This window comes from Dreissena polymorpha, chromosome 7 (genome assembly GCF_020536995.1).
Source record: "Dreissena polymorpha isolate Duluth1 chromosome 7, UMN_Dpol_1.0, whole genome shotgun sequence".
Taxonomy (NCBI): domain Eukaryota; kingdom Metazoa; phylum Mollusca; class Bivalvia; order Myida; family Dreissenidae; genus Dreissena; species Dreissena polymorpha.
Genome location: NC_068361.1, coordinates 7,109,062 through 7,133,310, shown reverse-complemented (window position 1 = coordinate 7,133,310; position 24,249 = coordinate 7,109,062). Strand labels below are relative to the sequence as shown.

Sequence of the window (24,249 nt, the reverse complement as noted above, 5' to 3'; positions counted from 1 at the left end):
TTACAATGTTAAAACTTCACACAATTGTGACGTTTGACCAACCCTTGTACTGGAAGGCTGCTATAATCATCATTGATGCGCCACAAAGTAATTGCCTGAAAATCATTGTTCTGATATTGGGGTGTTTTTAAACATTTTTATCAACTTGCTGGGGGCATAAGATTTCTTATGGAAGGCACCGTTCTCAAAAATATAAACTTGATACTGTATATGGGGTAAATGCAATTGTGCACATTATGGCAGAGAAAGCTATCCAGAAGGCCTTGTGGGGTCATTTACTTGATGACAAATGCCTGCACAGCCAGTTAATAGCCGAAATGACCAAGTAAGATCCAAGATTAAGATACTGCTGGATCAAGCCGAGAAATTGTACTCTTTCCTTCTTAGGGGCAGACGACGCTGGCAGATGCTACATGTTCTGAGATTTTGATCAAACTCGTGACGGCTACAGAGAAGAAGAAAAATGAACTTGCCCATACCTCAAAGAAAAACAACGTATGGCTGAATGATTAGCGTATGGCTAGCCTGGAAAGGACGTTGTTCAAGGCCGATCGTACTAGGTGTTGGCTATACAGGAACTTGCCCGTCTGTTTGGGAGTATTTTGAAGTAACATGTCCATATCTTGACAGGATCATGTCTTTCTGTGAGTCTTTGCGTGTTAATAGGCTGCGTCTGGTCCCAAGTCAGACAAGGAGCCTTTGAGAGTTTATAGGGTACGACTGGTAACAAGTCAGACATGGAGTCTTTGAGAGTTTATAGGGTACGACTGGTAACAAGTCAGACATGGAGTCTTTGGGGTTAATATGCTACGAATGGTCACATATCAGATAGGGAGTCTTTGGGGTAAATAGGCTACGTCTTGTCAAAAATCAGGCAGGGTGTCTGTGTGTGTAAATAGGCTACGACTGGTCAGAAGTCAGACAGGGAGTCTTTGGGGTTAATAGGCTACGACTGGTCACAAGTCATACAGGGAGTCTGTGGTTGATAATAAGCTACGACTGGTCACACGTCAGACAGGGTGTATGTGGGTGTTAATAGGCTACGACTAGTCACAAGTCAGACAAGGAGCCTTTTGGAGTGAATAGGCTACAACTGGTCACAAGTCCGACAGGGAGTCTTTGGGATTAATAGGCTACGACTGGTCACAATCCTGGCAGTGAGTCTTTAGGGTTTATAGTTTACGACTAGTCACAAGTCAGACAGGGAGTATTTGGGTGTTAATAGGCAACGACTGGTCACAAGTCAGACAGGGAGTCTTTGGGTGTTAATAGGCAACGACTGGTCACAAGTCAGACAAGGAGTCTGTGGGTGTTAATAGGCTACGTCTTGTCACAGGTCAGACAGGGAGTCTTTGGGTGCTAATAGGCTTCGACTTGTCACAAGTCAGACAGGGAGTCTGTTGGTGTTAATAGGTAACGACTGGTCACAAGTCAAACAGGGAGTCTTTGTGTGTTTATAGGCTACGACTGGTCACAAGTCAGAAAGGGAGTACAAGTACATGTACTTCAAAAACCGCGTACATTTCAAATTTCTTTTTTTAATAAATTCTCTCCTCTCAAACTTCCAATGTTTTATTGTTGTATTCTAAACTAGTGAACACAGTGCTTTTTGTTATCATTTGTAAATCAGGTTTTCAAAAACATAACTTTAAATAATTGCAACCCATTGCACTTTTTGAAATGGTATTTTAAAGCGAAATCCCATAGTTACATTATTTCACGCACCGTATTGCTCACATCCCCGCCCCATACAACTACAATTCCGTAGATAGATCTTTCATGTTTTCAGTTCCGGTTGTTTTGTGTTATTGTTATGCTTGTTCGTTCGTTCAAATTGTCGTATATAACGCAATAACATAGATCTAATACATACACAAAAGCCTATAAATTACATTCAATGTCGTCAGTTAAACATTTGCCCATCGGCCTATTCAAAAACCAATCAGTTCATATACAATTATAACTGATCCGCACGTGAATATATTGTCCACGTTTTCAGTGTCAGACTACCACTCGGTTGTCGTGCATCTCTTGAACGGAACAGAACCTTCCGAGGTCGACGTCAGGCAGTTCCGGGAGCGGCCGCCAACACTGCAGTACCGAGTGTCTCTCGGCAACGAAACGTTCGCGATCTCTCTGCGAAAGAATACGAACATGATGTCATCGGGTAATTTACACGAGTCGGACTCTTGAAAAACGGAACTTAATGCATGCGCGTAAAGTGTCGTCCCTGATTAGCCACGGAGTTTAATGCATGCGCGTAAAGTGTCGCCCCTGATTAGCCACGGAGTTTAATGCATGCGCTTAAAGTGTCGCCCCTGATTAGCCTGTGCTGCTCGTACAGGCTAATTATGGATGACTCTCTCAACCTAGACTAGATGTTTGTTTAAAAGTAACTATTTAAACCAACCAAATCCATCAATGCGGAAAGCAGCTTCCCTAAATAGACTGTGCGAACTGCACAAGCTAATCTGGAACGACCATTTACGCACATGTATGCATTAAGACCCGATTTCTCAAATTGCGGCTAAATTATTAATAACTCCATAGCATAATGACCTGGCATTCGTGAACTGTCATTAACTAATTATATGATTGATTTGTTTTCCATGCTTGCCTTTGGTTTCGTTCGCGAACGTTTTGCACGAATAGACAAAGTTTATAACAGTCTTCTTTGTGCGGTACGCTTCAATCGATTTCAATCGCTTCTAGTACCGGATTTTATTATTAATCCTTATGGTAGTCTAATATATTAATGCATACAGATTAGTGCGAGGTTAATGATGACAGTCTATCGTATATCTGAATTTAAATTTAAATCTCATTTCAACAAAAATCGACTATTATATATAACATTTGCTTAAGTAGTTATCTTAGAAAGTAAATATGCGTCGTGTAATTTTATCTATCAGTTATTTTGATCAAGGTAGTTTTTTATATTCATGAAATTAAGAAATTAAAAATAACAAAGTATGCAAATTATATTTCTAACAAATTATCGCGATTGCCTAATACTATGTCCGATCCGAACAGGCTAATCAAGGACAACGCTTTCTGCCTTAACTGTTTTTTGTCTACTGTAAATGGACAATTCTATAAAAGCGGAAAGTGCCGTCACCAATTATCCTGTGAGGAATGCACAAGCTAATATGGGATGACACTTTATTCACGTGCATTAAGCCCAGACTTTTCCAGAACGGGGCTAAAATGTACTTGCAGGCTGCATCATCCGTCACGTAAACGGCAGCGGCCACTCCACGGTGAGCCCCTGCGTGGAGCATGACGTCACATGCTACTACACCGGAGCAACCAGCGCCCACAACGACTCCTGTGTGGCGGCCAGCGTCTTTGGAGGGCTGGTAAGGCCGTGTGGGTCGATGACATAGGGAGCATGTTTCATTGATTTGAGGTCATAATGAAGTAGAAGACAAGGGAGCGTTCTTAAGATCGTATTAAAGAAAACGCGTATTTGTTCTTCACATGATCAATATTTGGAAATATATTCAAAGAGATTGGACTTTCGATTCAACTGAGCTAAACATCAATATGTTATGTCTGATTTCAGTGCAATAAGTTTTAGCTTTAAGAGAAAGGGCGTAAATAAAATGCATGTACCAGTTAAAAGTTAGTGATATTAACCTCTTATTTTTGCAAGATCGATAACTTTTCAAGCATTGTGATAAATAGTATCGATTTTGTAAGAATAATATTCATTCATTTTAATAATATTCATTCACTTTACTAATTTTTTTACCAATCCTACAAATTGAAGAAAATGGATACAATAAAAACAATATTAAATTGTATTTTCTTGTGAAATAATTTTGAAAACAAACTAGTGTCTCTCTACAAAAATAGATGCTCAGTTATGAAAACACGAGTCACCTTCTTTAAACATATATTTTAAGGTCACAGGCAACCATATCACACATGATTGTAGTTTAACTTTGAAATAAAGAAATTATGCTCTCATAACAGAAAGGGTTGCTCAGTTTTGGCAACACGAGCTTGTTCATCTATCCAATGAAGCGGACATCGGATCAGACGTCAACGTCGCCCAATCACGTGATGTACCGTTACCAGGGTGACAAGCACGTGTGCAAGACGGAAGGTAGGACTATGCACATAATAAGCACAGGAAACATCACACTGTCCATTCAAATATCATTGAAAGTAAAATGTCGGTGGCGTTTTTATTTATAAGTGACTCAATACTAAAGTAAATACACATGTTAATCACGTTGTTCATATGTATGCCTCTCGTGTTTTTATTTTCTGTGATGATTACGTATCGAAGTTAATGGATTACAATTCGCTATTTAACTATATAATTATTAATTAATTAATTATAAGTATAATTATTTTATTATTAAACACTATTATATAATATGAAAACTTTATTGTTGAAAAGATAAAACTCGTGGATATAGTACTATTTTAATAATGAAATAAAAAGAACATAATACGTTCCTCAGCTTTTTCCTCAGTATGACGTTACCGACATACTCTATCCCACTTCTCTAGCACAAGGGAGGCACCAGGCCAACGGAATGAAGACCAGGTGAGGCCACCGGGCTAATGTTTCGGTAAAGACCATGGTGTTCTGCAGGAAATGTGTCAGTTGTGTGCCTTGCAGATATTGATATTTTACAGAGTATTTTTCATAAATGTCACTGTGGGTAAGGACACTGGACGTTTTCACCATGTAAAATGTTGTATTTCCAAATAGTTTTATCAAGTCTACACACACAAAATGGATCTTATTTGGCGTGTATACATAATAATTGTCCAAGAAGGACCGTCATATTATTAAATTGATTATGTTTTGAAAGTGTCACACGTTAAACAATCATTCACCGCAATTCAGCCAGTGTGAAACATATGACATACGTATAGACACTTGGCGGCGGTTTGTTCGACAATATTTATTACATTTACCATTACACAATACATGTTATAGTTTTATGGTTTTACTATTTTCATTATTTGTTACTAGAATGAATTGTTATTTTGCCGCAAGGTAGCTTGTACAACTTTTGAAAAAAGAATGTGTTGGACTTGTTTTTATACGGTTATTAAACCAGACACATCCGTCAAAGCTTTATTACTAAATTACTATTTGCTAAATAACGTTTGTCTTCTCACAAATTATTTACTAAAACGGGTAGACACCAGAACATTGTTAGAGATCAATGTAAATGTGTTTTATGCAACATTAGTGATAACGAGGATGAATATCACTTTGTCCTTACTATGCAGATGTTAGGAAGACATTAATTCCAAAGTATTATAGATTTCGCCCAAATATCTTTAAGTTAATCGAACTACTTAATAGTTCAAATAAGAAAGTGTTAAGAATATTAGCCATGTTTTGTTTAAAAGGCTTTGAAATGCGAGAACATATGTTATATAAATTATATACTTTTCACAAAGACAATAAGCTTACAATAATAATATACGTGTTGTAATTTTTAAACTACACGTTTACATTATGTGATCACTATGTAGTAACCACATCCTCACTAAAACATGCTGCATTTCATTCCTTTTAAATTGATATTTATTCGAAAGGATGTATGTTTAGTATTTATTGACACGCATGCTGTTTTTTGCATATTTATGTTTATGACGATAAGATAAATATATGCTTTAGTCGAAATCATTTGTTATGTTCTGTTCTGTCAAACCTTCAAATCATAGTTTTGTATTTTCTATTGATGAACGATTTTTTTCGTTAACAAAAAGTGTGAACATATCCATTTGTTTGTATATTGCCAGTTGTTTGTACCTTCTCAGTTGTTTGTATATTGCCAGTTAATTGTAAATTTCCAGTTGTTTGTAAATATGTCATTTTTTTTGTAAATTGCCATTTGTTTGTAAATTTGCCAGCTGTTTGTAAATATCAGTTGTTTGTAAATTTCCAAATGTTTATAAAAATTTCCAGTTGTTTGCTAATTGTCAGTTGTTTGTAAATTGCAAATTGTTTGTAAATTGCCAGTTGTTTGTAAATTGCCAGTTATTTTTGTGATCACTTGCCTCTTACGCTACAGGTACATAGAGGAGGGTATCGTGGTCGACCCTCCCATGGCGAGATTCCACAACGAAAACATTCTCCAGTACGTCTTCACTGGCTTTATCGTAAGTGATTGGAACTGTATTGGTTGTTTGTAGGGCCCAATCGGATCATACCCTTTTCTTCGGGTAGTCAAAATTAAATAAAAAAACGTGAAATTTCGATAAGATAAATATATGCTTAAGTCGAAATAAACTATTATGTCCTGTTCTATCAAACCTTCAAATGATAGTTTTGTATTTTCTATTGATGAACGATTTTTTTCGTTAACAAAAAGTGTGAACATATCCATTTGTTTGTATATTGCCAGTTGTTTGTACCTTCCTAGTTGTTTGTATATTGCTAGTTAATTGTAAATTTCCAGTTATTTGTAAATATGTCAGTTATTTGTAAATTGCCATTTGTTTGTAAATTTGCCAGCTGTTTGTAAATATCAGTTGTTTGTAAATTTCCAAATGTTTATAAAAAATTTCAGTTCTTTGTTAATTGTCAGTTGTTTGTAAATTGCAAATTGTTTGTAAATTGCCAGTTGTTTGTAAATTGCCAGTTATTTTTTGTGATCACGTGCCTCTTACGCTACAGGTACATAGAGAAGGGTATCGTGGTCGACCCTCCCATGGCGAGATTCCACAACGAAAACATTCTCCAGTACGTCTTCACTGGCTTTATCGTAAGTGATTGGAACTGTATTGGTTGTTTGTAGGGCTCAATCGGATCATACCCTTTTCTTCGGGTAGTCAAAATTAAATAAAAAAACGTGAAATTTCGATAAGATAAATATATGCTTAAGTCGAAATAAACTATTATGTCCTGTTCTATCAAACCTTCAAATCATAGTTTTGTATTTTCTATTGATGAACGATTTTTTTCGTTAACAAAAAGTGTGAACATATCCATTTGTTTGTATATTGCCAGTTGTTTGTACCTTCCTAGTTGTTTGTATATTGCCAGTTAATTGTAAATTTCCAGTTGTTTGTAAATATGTCAGTTATTTGTAAATTGCCATTTGTTTGTAAATTTGCCAGCTGTTTGTAAATATCAGTTGTTTGTAAATTTCCAAATGTTTATAAAAATTTTCAGTTGTTTGCTAATTGTCAGTTGTTTGTAAATTGCAAATTGTTTGTAAATTGCCAGTTGTTTGTAAATTGCCAGTTATTTTTTGTGATCACGTGCCTCTTACGCTACAGGTACATAGAGGAGGGTATCGTGGTCGACCCTCCCATGGCGAGATTCCACAACGAAAACATTCTCCAGTACGTCTTCACTGGCTTTATCGTAAGTGATTGGAACTGTATTGGTTGTTTGTAGGGCTCAATCGGATCATACCCTTTTCTTCTGGTAGTCAAAGTTAAATAAAAAAACGTGAAATTTCGATCTGGTTCGGGTCAGTGTTTATATAAGTTTATACAAACAAGACAACTGCATTTTATAACGCGATTCCTTTAGCGCAATAATTTGTCGCAGCAATCTGCAGTTAATCTAGTATAGATATAGTATACTTTATCAAATATTGGCTAAAATACTGAAACAAGCTCCTATTTATTAAGTATCGACCAAATTGTGAAAAATGGGTTAAATACATATGCGTACTGGTTCGTCTGAAATAAGCCTTTTCTGTCAGAAGCCTAAATAAATGTTTATCAAGAACAGTCTTCCGTTAAACGAAAAATACAATAAAAGTAGAAAGTGTCGTCCCTGATGCGTTTAACTCCCGTTTAACAAAGCGCGGCCCAACTAAACGAATTGTAAACATAACTTACATTCATTTTGTGCGTGTATTTTCTTTATTTGGAAATGAAAACGACTCTAAAAAAATTCGTTAGAAGCCACTATGACTCCACATATTTTGTCTAACTACAAATAACCATGCATATTCTCTTTCATGAATTAGCGACTCTACCAGGTATTGTAGGCAACCTTTGTCTCTGATCCGCGAATATTTTTCGATCCAAGAAACCGTTAAATTTTAGTACCCATAGGAGTAACAGTTGTTTGTACTCTCGATCAAATTTTGTTCTAATTCAAAGCAATTTTGTTTTCTTTTTGACGATAAAATAGTCAAAACTGGTTGTTAATTAAGTTATTTTTACGAATCTAATTATAACTGTCGTTTCAATAACGAGTTTTGTATAAGTTCGTTAAATGTATGTCCACGTTCCTATTACGAGATACGTTAATATCGGTCGTGAATTGCAATGTTATGGTACGTCAATCGATAGGGTCGCGTTGATATAATATTTTTAATTGTCAAATACTAGTTTGTGTTCAAATGAGTTAAAGTTAAGTTTCCGATAACATAAATATGTAGAACAATGAATAATTTCGTAAGGGAGTGATAGCTGAACATTTATGGAATTCTATCAACGAGTATTCTATTAACATGTTTTCACGAGATTTAAATGTACACTTTATTATTTGTTTCAGGCGTCGCAGTTGTTCGCAGACCGGTCCTTTGGCACCTTGATGAAACTATTATTGTCAGAGATCATTGTGTTCAACTCCCCCGAAGTAAGTTCCTTTGGTATGGAGACCCGTTAAAGCCATTTTTGTTGATTACAATCATAAAAGTCAGATATAATTGGGGTCGTCATATATAAGTTAATGTTGTAGGGTGAACCATACAATAAATTATCGTTAATCAAACGCGTGATCGTTCAATCGTCCAACCCATGTCACTGTGTTACGGTGTCCGTTGTTTCTCAAAAAGTCGCCATTGAAACAAGAGGACATTGTTTGCCCTCAAGCGCTCACCTGTTATCAAGACACACCACTTGTCGAAGACTTCACTTGATGGCGTGTGTTAAACAAACTAGACGCAGATTCGAACTTCTGATATATTATTCAACAATATTGATTCCCACATGTCACAACTATATTGGTAAGGAAGTTCTGCGTTAACATTTTAAGCGCATACTCACTAGTCAGATATGCAGGACCCAGATCTGAAGTGCGGCTAGATATTGTCAAAAGTTACAATCTAAACAAGTTTCGTTACGTTAAGTCTGTGCTTTCCAGAGTATTGAATCATTTTTGAAAAGTTTTTATCGAGTGACTATAATGTTAACACACGTGATCTAGATTCAAATGTGCTTGATAAGATAGTGTTAAAATAATAATTCTTACCTAGTTTCATCGAGACCGAGTAATTTATATGTCGTCTAGTGTTAACCTGTTTTTCAAAGTTTAACATTCGTGACCTAGATTTCGGAAACGTGTACAAAGTTTTCAAATCGGCCTACATGTAATGTTATAAGTATTGCCAAGATAATTTTTTGTTATCAAAGTGTCATCAATATTTAGCCAAACACTTTGGTTCTATTGTGGTCACGAGCTAAAGCTTGACTATATACATTTCAGTAGTGCTCTGTGAAAAGGAGGTTTAATGCATGCGCGTAAAGTGTCTTTCAAGATAAGCCTGTGCAGCCCACATAGCCTAATATTGGACGACACTTTCCGCGCTTATGATATTTTTCGTTTCAAGAAAGTCGTATCTTTGCAGAAATCCAGTCTAGGCGAAAGTGTCGTTCCTGATTAGCCTGTGCGGACTGCACAGGCTAATCTGGGACGTCACTGTACGCACGTGCGTTAAAAGGCCTTTTTCACATAACACGGCTCATTTTGTTATCAAATTTAGAACGATGGCCTAGCTTTTGGACAAAAATGACCCAGGTTCGAACTCGATCATGGCTTTGTCAATATAAACTTTTTGACCAAGATTGATAATTAAATGTGGCGTATGGAGTGTTAACCAACTTTTTATGAAAATTGTACCAAATCAAACTTGGTCTAGATATTGCAAAATTAACAACCGGAAATATGTTCATTCGATTTGTTCATTCGATTTGAGCTACAAATGAGGCTTCTCGTGTAGTAACAAAGTAAACTGGAACTCGTACTCGAAACCGCAAGACGCACAAAGACAGACGAACGGACATATACTGAGCACAATAGCTCACATTTAACACTTTGTTCATAAATTAGCTAACATGTACGATTTTGCGACGTCCTTATCGCCGTGGGTGTTCCACTTTCGCGGTGCGAAACTAAAATGGTATTTTTTCTCAAGTTGATTGCTTATGACTATTCACTGAAAGTGTTTAAGCTGCTATTAAAATCATTATGATTTTACAGAATGTATTTGCAGCGGTTTGGTGTTAGTGACACAGCTTCGCTGAGAAGACAGAGAACCTGCTATTTATAGAATATATGACGTCGAAGCTATTCACAGAATGTGTCTGATATGCTATTTATAGAATGTATGATGTAATAGCAAATCCACACGATGTTTTGCAGGTGTAGACCTTGAGTGACACACCGGACGCTGAGAAGACAAAGAAATATGCATGTGATGTTATTTATAGAATATATGACGAAGCAGCTACTTATAGAATGCATTTGCAGGGGTTTGATGTGAGTGACAGTGGACGCTGAGAAGACAAAGAATAGTTTCTGTGAGTAGCTTGGGGATTTAGGTTCATTTATCAGCAAAATTTTGCAAACTTGTAAGCAATCACCAAATTTTCCATGAAAGTACCTTAACATGTGCTCTTTCTAAAAAACCCGTTAACCACCAAAAAATAATAACATGGCGGCCTTTTTTCCAAAATGGCGGCCGCATAATTGTGTATACAATTTTATTGAAAATCAAGGTATTTGCACTCGGAGACTAATGAAAACAAACATTATTCAGGTTGATTGGTTGTTAAGAATGTTTAAAAGATACAATTTATTTTTCTTTGACATTAAGATGTGAAATAATGTACATTTGTATCGAACTTGTCGCAATTTGCACAATAATTGTGAACCACATAATTCGTCGCTGTCGTTCTCAAACCTCGTAGCTCCAAAAATTCAAAATATTTGTATCGTGTTTTCCGAATATATGAAGTCTGGCGCGTGTTTTGTGCTATATCTCGTAGCTCTACGCCAATCAGAGCCCTTGAAAAAGCCACGTGACGAAATGTTGTGGAATGATTGTTGGCTTTTTCCCCGGCGAAAAGTCGTAGCGACGCCATTTCACCTATAGGTACGTCGTTTCGTTTGGACAAATTTGACAAAAACGTTTTTATAAAAAAAAGTATTTGCAACTACGAGGTTTCCTATCCGGACGAATTGTCTTACCTCATAAAAATGACAAAACTGTGGTGACAAAATATCGTAGCTACTATGTCTGACTGTCAGTATGACTGCTCAGTATGACTTACGCGTCTACGGCTTATACCGTATTTTGCAGCTTCATTTGTTTGATATTTTTTAAAGAATTTCAATTTCTAAAACTTCGTTATAAAACAAATGAGACGGTTTTTTCTCTCTCCTGACAAGTTGGCATTTCGTAGCTACGTGGTTTGAGCGGTTGGTCAGCGATGATATATACGTATATATCACAATAAAGTTATTATATAAAGACAATTCACACGAATCTATGGCACACATGACATCTGTGTTAAAATATGTTGAATACATAAGTATATATAGCATTAAAAAAAACCTATTTTATACCCAGGGGTGCGCTTATTATGGATTTATTGGTATCAATTTTTGGACAGTACCTTCCAAAAAATAAAAAAATAACACAATATAAACCACAATCATCACCTTTGTCATAAAGACTAGTTTGAACTTCATTATTAATAATAGTTCATTGTAAATCTAGAGGTGCAACATGAAGACTTATATTTATTGACTCTGCGTTATGTGTGATCAATCTTGTTTACTGACTTTTAATTGAGTTTGAAATACTAGAAGGGTTATTCAGAACTTCTCTCCTTATAATGTATATGAACTTTCTTTATTCGCATATATTGTTTAAGGATCGTTGGGTGTTTAACTATGGTATGATTAAACGTATGATCTTATTAAGACATTTACTTGCACTTTATTGTAATTGGTACTGTTTACATACGCCCTACAATCAATGCAGAGTATGAAAACTCAAAGTCCGAAGATTGCTTTATATTGAATATGTAACTTGGCTGATAAAATAGCAATCTATATTGCAACTATCTTAGTTTGAGATAAATTAATGATATAAACACTCGTCAATAGACTGTATCAAGATAAATACGGATAAAACCCCAAACACGTGTTGTTGACGTCCTAGCATTTAACCTGTATATGCATATCAGGTGACTTTACAACATGCAATCATTCATGTGACGAGGTGACCTAAACATAAGATAATTCAAATAGTATCTGTGTTTTAGATATTCAATTTATAGAACGCGGTATGATAAAATCAAAGTGTCATTTTATATAACATGTGGTATTCAGATAAAGGTTGCAAGCTATTAGAAAAGTCAGCATTTAATGTCGTGCATGGATATTCAATCGTTTCATTGATTTGCAGTATACAAATGACACGCTGATCCCAAAATATAAAACCTAGTGAACAAGTTAAAGATAACTTTACGACTCAATTTTCATGAACTCGCAGTAGGGTTTGTTACGTTACTTTCCAGTCAAGGTCTAGTATCGTGCTATTTCGAAAATTAAACAATATTTGTCAAAACTAAACATATTTTAATCAATCGATGTAAACAAGGGTGTATTTAAATGTATTCACCTTGGATGATGTGTCCTCAAAGGTGTCAATGGCATCTTGTGAGTGATAGGTGACACGCGTGATTCAATCATCACTGGATTATTCTAGGTAGCAATTAGCTGCTGATAATATCATCTTGATATACAGAAAACATACCTATGATAGTAGATTCGTGTATTTCAATACATATAAATAAACATGTGTTGTAACGTTTAGTTGTGTCTCAATATACTGAAAGGAGGTATGATTCTTGAACTTCCGTAAAAATAATCTATATCAATATAATACGTTTGTGATTCTGTAATATCTTCAAAACAGTTTTCGTCAATGTTCACAAACAAATGGAAATAATAACTACAAATGAAAAAGTATACGTACTGAGGTACCAGTAAACCTATTGTAAATACTTGTAAATAAAAATAAATTGAAGAGGTGTGATCACAAAGAAGTCACAGGGGGCCAAAGTACGTTGATATACTCTGGAAAAGTGACATGCATAACTTAGTGACAAATCTTTAAAAACAGACATAATAATACACACACTTAGTATTGCTAGTGGGACTTTTCAACACAAAATATGTATAAAAACCTTTTTTTGTATTTCTTATACTTCTAATATTAAGGATAAATATGTTACAGTATTCATTGGGTTGAATTCTTAAATGTGTATTTTTTTGTTTTCTATCCCTGTGTGCATTGTTATCAATATTTCACATATTCTTAATGACTTACTTTCACAATATTAAATACGGAACACTTGCAATTATCAAACTCTCAGCTAAATGACACCCAGGGTCGTTAAACGGATGTACTCATAAAAGCTCCAATCATTCAAGAAGAACAAGGCAGAGTTAACAGGTATTTCAAAAAGAACTCATCATTATCAGCATCAATCCCTTGACCGGTTTTGCAATATGGGGGGCGGGGAGTGAGAGAAGCCGATAAAGAAATCCTCCTCGAGTCAGGTCTGCTTTGTGCTGCTGAAAGTAAATTATCCATCGGGAGGGATGTCCATTCGTTTCTTCTGACGGCCTCGACGTTGACCCCCCTCTAGCATGCCCTGGCGAACCGGCTTGCGCAGAGAGTCGTGTCTGGTGACGTGTCTAAACCAAGCCAGCTTTTGTCGTTTGACGGTCGCCAGTAAGGCCTCTTGTGGACCAACAATTGTTGCAGTCATTTTCATGAACGTACTAGTTGGTCTTGTGCTCCCTGAAGGAGATGCGGAAAGTCTTTGGAGATATTTATGTTTACATGCCAGTATCCTGCGTTCTGTATCCGCGTGAAGGGTCCAGGTGTCGCAGCCGTAGAGTAGGATGAAGACTACGAAGAAATTGTAGAGCCTGCACTTGGTGGGGGAGCTGATGGATCTGATTTTCAACAACCTGCTTATTCTTACAATCGCTGCGGTCACCATGGCGATTCGGACCTCAGCGATACTGGTACCATCCTTGGACAGGGTGCGCCCAAGAACTTGAAGTTGATCACTTCATCTCGCTTCTGGCCGTTCATGGTGATGTCTGCACTGGTGTTCGTCTTGGTGTTAACCATGATCTTCGACTTCTCCGTGCTGACCTATATCCCGTAGGCTCCTGCTCTGCCATAGAGTATGTGGGTGAGATCTTGAAGTTCACTGCTGGTGCCACTCATGGGGTTAATGTCAACAGCGATTATCGAGTTGAAGATGGGTCTTCCAACGGTGCAGATAGAGGTGTGGTGGTAATAGAGAGTCTCCAGCATTATCTTATCTTCTGACTGTACATGTTGAGCAAGACGGGGGAGAGCAGACAACCCTGACGAACGCCCACTGATGTCCTGAAGAAGTTCCTCTTCTGTCCGTTGAGTAGCACAGCGGTGCTGGCGTTTCCCTAGAATTCTTGAATGGCTTGCACCAGACCTTTGTTAATGTTGAATGTTCTCATAACATGCCATAGCTCATCATGTCACACACGGTCGAAAGCATTCTTAAAGTCAATGAAGTTGTGCAAATGGTCGCGTTTATGATGCAGGTGTTTCTCAATGATGATGCTGAAAATAAATTCGTGGAGTTAAAAAAACAAATGTGAAATCAAAATGCACGCGTTGATTATAAAACTCTTATAATTTAAATAATATTATAGGCAAATATTGGTAAACTAAATTCTTAATAATTGTTCATTTAGCCGTTCTTTTGATTTCACATTTGTTTTTTATTTCCACGAATATATGTGTAATTGGAATTTCGGTGAAACGCAGTTACAAGCAGGTGATAAGTTATAGAAGAATTAAATTAGATATTTAAATCTCGGTAGGAATAAAAAGCTTTGCCATTATTTCCCCATCAATACACTCTATTTATTATTATCGTACGTTCTATTAACATCGCTGTTGTATGACTAGATCTAAGTTATCATTGTAATTTATTCAAGAGTTGCAATTTAATCAATCTAGAGAAATGAAAGTAAATTTACTAGTTAACACGACATCATTAGATGTCTAGTGTACTAGTTGTGTTTTGTTTTGTTTATTTTCGAAATAAAGAAAGTAGCATGATACATGGATGGCGCGAATAGAATACCAAGTATATTTGCATACTTGTATATTTGTTTTCGTGGCATGAACACTTGAACCACGCGCTATGCAAGTGGTTTAGGTTTTAGCAAACGTATCTGTAATCCAAACTAACTTATATTCTCTATCATTGAAGTGCGAAGAGTAAACCACAAATTTAAAAATTGTATTACAAAGCAGCAATACATGGCTGAAGAATACTGAACTGCACATTTTTTCGTTATTCTTTCAAAAGACCGCCATTATTGTAAAATCAACGCTGGTAAGAACCATAGATAAGCGTTGATTTGACTGTCAGCTTTATATATATATATATATATATATATATATATATATATATATATATATATATATATATATATATATATATATATATATATATATTTATTTATTTATATATATATATATATATATATATATATATATATATATATATATATATATATATATATTTATTTATTTATATATATATATATATACCTTAATTGCTATATTATGAACACTTGTAACAAAGAACGCGTAATTGGTCGCATGATGAAGACGTCGTGAAAATGACTAATTCGTCGAAATCAGTCCAAGGATTAAATGCGTAATGTTATCGTTAGCTATTGACACTCGTGATAACAATGCAAAGCATGTGACAAGCGTACATCGGATTGTTGTATAAAGTACTTTATCAGATACTGTACAGAGTGCTCTTACGACGATCTTGTAAATTAACGTAGTTCAGTATTGTATATCTCCCTCTCACTCTTTGAAATGGGAAAATATTCTTGATTTTAATATATAAGTAAACTGATTATTTGCATATATAACGGATACCAATGTCACTTATTACATACTAGTGGAAATATTAATATATTTTCAATTTTACAAAAATCTAAACGGTGCACAAATGTAGCAAATAATATTAAAAATACAAAATTATAATAAAATAAACATTACATTAAAAATGCTCACTCCGTAATACGGCAACAGGCCCTTTGACTATACTATTTCGCGCTATAGTATGACAATACACACTATGGCTTTGTTGATGTTTTTTATCTCCTTCTTTTCTTTCTGCAATGTATAGCTGTGCATATGCTTCGCGTATTTTCCAATTCACCGCCAAAAAGCATTACAAAAGCAGTCTTAATATATTGTCCATAAACAAGGTATTAGTTTTTCTTAATAAAGAATGATATTTCAATTTATATTTAGTAAACACAAACGATAAAACTTTAGGTCACTTTTTAGAATCTTATGGTTACATAAGTGATAAAATGACATTTGTCAAGTGTCTGTGTCTTTAATGAATTTAAACATTTAAATACCCTAATACCATCATTAATTGTTGAATTGTTTGCATACAGTTCTAATTATATTTTTTAATGTTTAACATATAATGGATTTCAAACATTTTTGTAACAATAATTGATTATGTGTACGTTTTGATCGATTGTTTTCATTGCTTCCTTTTCTTAACAACAATACCGTTTGCAGACAAAACAAAATTTTGAAATATCAAAGTCGTACGGACACACTTTTGTCAAGATCAACAATTTTGTTTAAGTTTCATGAATTAATTGCAATGAATCTTAATCTTGTTTCATTGGTGTCTGATGACTCCTGTCGTATTTCTCCCTTGTCTTTTGCCGCTTAGGTTTCGGAATGTTAACCACACGCCTGAACTAGATAGTACTCATTTTTCGGTGCCTCTTTTTCCAAACAGAGAACATAATGCACAGTATACAGTGTCGTTATTTTATATATAAAATCAATACACATGCTTTGAAGGTAGTTTAACGGCTTGGTATCCTAAACTTCTCTTGAATTGTTTATTTTAGCCGTGCTCTGTACAAAGGGGGTTTAATGCATTACCGCACAGGCTAATCATGGACGACTGTCCGCTTTTATGATATGCTCTGTTTACGGATAATCTCTTCTTGGAAAAATCAGTGTAGGCGGTAAGTGTCGTCCCTGATTGGCATGTGCGTACTGCACAGGCCAATCTGGGACGACACTTAACGCACATGCATGAAACCCACTTTTCACAGAACACGGCTCATTTAATCTGATCAACACTGAAATATGAATGACGTTGCCTTATGGAAAATACTGAGAAAAGTGTTCATTGTAGTACACATGTTTTTGATTAAGTAGACACTTGCAGTGTCGCCCAAAGTCAATAGCTTTAAATAGATGAATGCATCGTGTTGGGTTTTATTATGTAAACAAACATGCTGCTTTAAGGAAGATTTCGCGCAAATAAAATGGTAAAAGACACAATTATTGGTCCGTTTAACATACACAAATGAGTAACTATACTTAAAAGTGAATGAAGAACATGCAACGTTGTTTTGGCAGAGTTTTGATTAAGCAGTAGACATAGTCCATATGATCCGTTGTTTAGGTAGAGAGATGTCACCTTATCAGGTGAACACTTCTAAATGTATTAATGATCTGACCATCCATGTGTGTAAGAACATCTGCTTACAAATACGCGAGTCGCATTTCAATTCAACTTCACTAAACGTTCGAAGAAGCGTAAGGCAGAGGCACAGTGAATCTGATATTGCTATTGATTCTTTATGGATGTATCCAATTAGGTAAGTCTTTAAAGGACACTTTTGATTAAATAATTTTAACTAGAACTTTAATCAAACATTATAGTGTAAGAAAGAGGAGTATTTTTAATCGCTCATAAAACACACACGACTCCTGTGGTGAATAGAAGACGATTAACGATGTACTGACGATACCTATTATCAACTGGTTCAAACACAACGATACCAGTCTTGTTATAATTGTTTTTAATATTGTATAAAATATAATTGTCCTAGGAATCGCATGGCATGCTGAGTTTGGATCTTAACGTGATATGACTTTCCCGAAATCACGTGTTGCAGTGGAAAACTGAGGAACATGGATTTCGAATCGATGTTGTTCAAGGCCTGTGGCAGATATATGGAATTATTTCTAAATTATAATGGCTAAAAGAGTTCGTCAGGTACTGATATTTTAAAGCAATCGTGTATATAATCATATTAGTTTTAACAGCGGAATGAGCTGTTTAGGGCCGTACTCTTATCATTTGCTCTTCATTCTATCAGCACAATACATTGAATGTTTTGTTTTAATACATGTTTAAAACTTATCTTTTTTTAATTTCCTCCTTTTAGTTTGTCCTAAGTACAGTGTCCAACATTTGAACAAAATGTTGGATAAAGCATCCATTATTTTCCGTCTTAGAACGTCGTAAATTGTCAACGCATAATTTACTCGAGAAGTCCCAACTTTCCAAATCAGTCGACGTCGAAAAACAACAAGTATATATATATATGTAGATGAACGAACCACAATACGCACACAACAATTCATGTTCATGAATTAATTAGCTTCCTATTTTCCCCACAACAGCTGCTGGCGCCTGTCCCCCGGGATTGGTTCAGTTCCAGACTTCATGCTACAAGATTGAGGCCCAAGCCAAGAAGCAGTGGTCCGATGCAAAGGTTCGTATAACAAATCGAGCGAAAGTAGTTGATGTATAAACGTATACATTGTTTGCCGTGCGATTAAATAATGGCCAGCTGCAAAGGTGTTTGTAAATACAGTTGTTACCAAAACAGTTATTATCTTATTACAGACAAATAGGAAAGCAAGAAGCAAAAACACACGTGGCCTTATAAACCTCAAAAATTACCGATGAGTAAACATATACATTATATTGGGACCCAGTGCAACTAAAAATGGCAAGATGCAAAGGTCTTTGTTTACATACAGCTGTCACCTAAATAGTCACACTATATTGGCTGCAAAAAAAGGAACACATACAGTTTGTAACCTCATACGGCCGTCAAAATTATTTAACTTTCAACATTCCATTTATGCTAATAATAGCTTTTTTGTGGATGCGTTTTATTTGTTACTGAGTTTTAATGTAATACATTGTTTTCGCGATGAATAGCCGACTTAAAAATCCTAAGCATCCACTCAACTTCAAAATATTGAGCATGTCGTTTCCACTGTTTTTTTTACTAAAGTCGTAGTAATTCGTTGTATATTATGATTGGATATTTCTCTTTTTTCAGAAAGCATGCGAGGCTGAACGGTCCCACTTAGCTGTAATCATGACAACTGAGGAAAACCAGTTTGTGAAGAAAGAACTCATGAAGCGACAAATAACTTGTGTGTTTGAGTTGAGTCGTAGCTGCAAACGTTTAATAATAAAAGCATGCTTACATTAACGTATTAAATGAAAAAATGACTTTTATACGAAGTACTTTGAAATCTGAAAAATACGTCATTCAAGCTTAAATTGGGATTCATATAATTATGAACTATATCTTTAGTTTTCTTCTTTTGTCTCTTATAGTTATTGCTTCTTCCTCGTTCTCGCGTGTGTGTCATATCGTCATCATTTGGTTATCCTTTCCGTTTCATTTCTTATTAGAATATGTTTGCTTATTCCGTTTCCACTTTCCACGCTTTCTACGTCTTCTTTATATTCCACAAATTGTTTTCTGTTTAATTTGTATAGTTTACGCATGACTTGTTTAAGATGCTTACATGCAGTTCTGGATGGATGGTATCGATACAGCCACAGAGGGGACATGGGTCTGGGAAAGCACTGGAGAATTGTAAGTTACACTTAGTACTCTAACTCTGTATATGCATCCGGGAAAACTGAGTTATCGTTAGAGAACACACACAATCGATTAACTTTGAAAGTAGTAAATAAAATGCCAATGCATGATTCCTTTTAATACTTCTTGTATGTTATGTCCGCCTATTTAGTGATTCCTTTAAATACTTCTTGTATGTTATGTCCGCCTATTTATACCCACGCTTTTCGGAGAAAAAGTGGGAATTATGTGGTCATTTCCGCCGTTCTTGCGCCCGTCCTGGCAACCATTTCCTCCTACACTATTAGCACTAGAACATTGAAACTTGCACATAAAGTAGCTATGAGAATATGTGCGACGGTGACGGCGCGGAAAGATTGATCTGACCCCTGGGTAAAAAGTTATCGGGGTTGGGGTGGGGCCGGGTCAGAGATTTTCCTGCGACCGCGATTCGAAAAAGGCTCATAACTACTGTGTTCCTTCATATATTGATTTCATATTTGGTATGCATGTGTATCTCGATTACACCTTTTCATACGCATGACTTTTCGAGCCCTGTGACCTTCACCTTGAACTTGAGGTCAGCGTTTAGGTTTCCAAATCTGGGACCGCGATTCGAAAAAGTCTCATAACGACTGTGTTCCTTCAGATATTGCTTTCATATTTGGTATGCATGTGTATCTTGTCAAGACCTTTTCATGCGCATCCAATTTTTGACTCATGTGACCTTGACCTCGAACTTGAGGTCAGCGTCCAGGTTTCCAAATCTCCGATCGCGATTCAAAAAAGGCTCATCACTACTGTGTTCCTTCAGATATTTCTTTAATATTTGGTACGCATATGTATCTAGACAACACCTTTCCATGCGCATACAGTGTTTTGCCCCTGTGACCTTTACCTTTAACTTTAGGTCAACGTTCAGGTTTCAAAATCTGCGACCTCGATTCGAAAAAAACTCAAGCCGACTGTGGTTCTTCAGATATTGCTTTCATATTTGGTACGCAAGTGTAACTGGACAATACTTTTCCATGCGTATGAAATTTTTGAACTTGGGGTCCGTGTTTAGGTTTCGAAATCTGCGACCGCGATTCAAAAAAGTTCATAAGTTCTGTGTCCCTTCAGTTATTGCTTTCATATTTAGAACAAGTGCATATCTAGGCAAGACCTTTCCATGCGCATACAAATTTTGATACCTGTGACCTCGAACTTGAAATAAGGGTCCGCGTTTAGATTTTGAAATATATTACCTATGTGGTTATCTCCACAGTCTGTCCGTCCGTCCTGGCCATCATCTCTTCATACACTATTAGCACTAGAACCTTGATATTTACACACATGGTACTATGAGCATATGTGCGATAGTGCACCAATCGGAATTTGGATCTGATCCCTGGGTCAAAAGTTATTGGGTTTGGGGTTGGGCCGGGTCAGAGATTTTCACTCATTTTGGGGGGTTATTTTACATTTACTTCTTCATTTCTACACCGATTTACTTCAAATTGCTACTGAAAATCTCTAATGACAATACGGTCGATCTCAACTATGCATGGCCCCATTACCAACCTTAGGGAGCCCCTGGGTCAAACATGCGGCGTGGGGATATTCGTCGGCCTCTGCCGCGCCATTTTTATTTGGTCTTGTGCTGAGTTGGGTGTTGTTTTTCTTGCTTGTGTCATCTGTGCGACACTAAGTCGCTTGCAAATTATGAAGGAACAAGCTATTATAGAAGACTGATTTCTCTTTTTTTTCATACATGGTATTTAATGTCTTTAATCCAGTATGACTTATTTAGTTTATTGTTTATCAAAGCTACTAGGTAAGTATAAATGCTAAGATATATGTTTGCAAATGATTCGTATTGCAATAATTTTATTTAGATACAGTTATTGTGCTAAATATAAAAGAATATAAAAAATAATGACATTTTTAGGAAATATTATTTAACAACAGCTAGTATTTTATTTTAGGCAGATTAACACTTGCCTATACAATGTACCGATTACCGATACAAAAACATTACAATACATGAAGCACAGCTTCAAACATAAACATACTTAAACTGGAGCCACCGTTTTGGGAAGGTCTATCCAAAAAAATTGATAGCTGAAATTTTTATGACGGCCTGGCATAATATCCTTAACTGGAAAATTCACATTTGACAATACATATATTAGATTAGAGAAACTGGTAAACCAAACGCCATTAATTCTGGGGTCATGTCAAAATACATCGGTGGCTTAAACCGGTAGAAAGGAATCGCAAAGCCTTAGCCCAGAACTTATTACAAAACGTTTACAAAAACAAGGTTTTTTGTATCATAACCAAAGAAGTAAATTTGCTAAATTTCACTCAAATTATGGTGATTTAATTTCACATTATAACGTTTATTTAAAATATCATCTAATGAATGGAATTTCCCAACCATAATTTTATGGAGATTTTTTGAAGCGTGTTCGCAAATTAAAATATTTTAAATAAAAAGTTTATATTAAACTTTTAGATTTAATTAACTCATTTTTTCAAAAGATAATGATGTAAACGGACTTGCCAAAAAAGACATGCTTGTTGGTTTTCGATTCACTTTATCTTTCTTTTCTAAAAATTTGGACTAATTAATGGAATGACCATTTTAAGTAAGTTTGATTTTTAAATATTCTTCTCAGCTGGTTGTACATGTATTAGTAATTTGATTTCACAGTACAGCCCCATTAATATTTTTATTTTTTATTTAAAAGTACTGCCCCTGGATTTTTTTCAAGTCATCGTGTTATCGCTTCTTAATTGCTTCATACAATACACTTACACTGTTTTTGGCTAAATATATTTTTTGTACGTCATCGCTTCTATATTGCTTCTTACGACACACTTTCACTGCTTTAGTCTATTTGCACAGGTCAACGGGTTTCAAGCGTTACATTTAATTAATATTTTCCCTTTTAATCGCGTTTATTGTTTGATTAATTTTAATTTTTATTTTTTAGCAGTCACATAAACAACCAAGATTTGTATAATGGATCATTTACACCCATTATTGCTGCTTCTCCCTGTATTTGCGCGATAATGATCTGAAATATTTACTTTATGATTCTATATTCTTAAAACCTTTTTTTTTAAAGAAGGGATGTAGTTGACACTCGTTCTTAGTTTCATTTAATCGTTCCTCAAAAGTTGTAACTCTGTTGCTCTGGTCTCTTTCCTACCATTGAGTTATTAAATGGAAATTAAATTGAATGCGTTTAATTACCTTTTATTATTGTTTAATTTGGGTTGCAATGCTATGCGGTTAAATGTTATGTACACTTATATGTATCTTGAATATTGCTGGGCCAAGTGTGAGGTTGAGCGCTGTAAAACCGGTTTAAACCCCTACTCCTTTGCATTGACCGTTCCAAGGCGTCGAAATTTTAAAAATACAATTTTAAATAACAATATTTTCTCATAACTGAGATATGTAAGTCTGTCAAAATTATCTTCATGGCTATAATTTTTCATATAGCATGTTTTCTGTTGAATGACATACACATTCAGCCGCTTCAAATGTATGCTAAGATTGAATATCATAGCACAATAATGTTCCGTTACGTTCATGTTCGTTATGATCTTTAAAAAACAAAATGCAGCTCGGCTTAATGTTCAATTAGCATTTTTCCCTGCCGATGCGATATATTGTCTTCTCTTGTCGTTGTGTTAAATAAAACATAAGATGCCGGTCAAAAATGCATTTCATGGATATCTGTATTTGTATTTCATTAATTTGATTTAGTCAAGACTGATATCGTTTTGTTTTCTTAAGGTCGTGCAAGTAATTTATCAGATAAGCAAACGATTATGATTCAAAACATTAGATTCTACCTATTGTTCCGTTATACAAGAAAAGCATTTGTTAACGATTCAACAAATCACACTAGATAAGATTGATTTACAAACACGTTAGTGGGAACACAAATTGACATCGTATCATCACTGTTTCAAATCAAATAAACATTATTGAAAATACTTTTCTCTTTTTGTTATTTATGCAGCTCAATTATAGAATCATAAGTTGTGTGCATTTCACAAATATGTTCAACTTGAATTTTTTTTTTAATTATACCTAAAATGTATTAATTTATTTCATGTTAAATTGGCAACGTTTACCTCTGTTAAATTTGTATTTAATAGTTTGCTATCAAAACTAATTTGTATATTATTTTCAGGATGACAAGCGAGCCGGTCGTTGGTTGAGATGGCACTGAATTGCGGAAAGTAATTGACTATAATTTATTGTATTATATCACAATACATCCCGATGTATTAAACTCTGTGTTAAACGTACCGACATGTGATCTCATATTCAGAATGTTTTTAGTTTAATGTTAATGAAGTATTTTGATAATTGTGAAGTTTTAAGAAAATTACTTCTTAAGTTTCACAGATTACAGCAAAGTAGCATTACATCATGTAACGAGAGGTCTGAAAATATATAAAGTGTATAGATTGTG

At 35.3% G+C, this 24,249-nt stretch overlaps 2 protein-coding genes across 2 annotated transcripts; both read left to right on the top strand.

Annotated features, from left to right (window-relative positions):
• Nucleotides 1–236: 236 nt before the first annotated feature.
• LOC127838173 (disintegrin and metalloproteinase domain-containing protein 12-like) lies at nt 237–24,249 on the top strand. The gene is made up of 13 exons (XM_052365752.1): nt 237–325; nt 1,947–2,167; nt 3,220–3,359; nt 3,979–4,111; nt 4,525–4,561; nt 6,051–6,138; nt 7,261–7,348; nt 8,498–8,581; nt 10,367–10,524; nt 18,564–18,655; nt 19,235–19,331; nt 19,705–19,783; nt 23,965–24,249. The coding sequence occupies exons 1-9, from the start codon at nt 237–239 to the stop codon at nt 10,381–10,383; spliced, it is 897 nt and encodes a 298-aa protein (XP_052221712.1). The 3' UTR covers nt 10,384–10,524; nt 18,564–18,655; nt 19,235–19,331; nt 19,705–19,783; nt 23,965–24,249.
• On the top strand, nt 14,027–19,787 carry LOC127838172 (C-type lectin domain family 12 member B-like). Its single transcript, XM_052365751.1, has 5 exons — nt 14,027–14,071; nt 14,241–14,322; nt 18,564–18,655; nt 19,235–19,349; nt 19,705–19,787. Exons 1-5 carry the CDS (start codon nt 14,027–14,029, stop codon nt 19,785–19,787), a joined length of 417 nt encoding a protein of 138 aa, XP_052221711.1.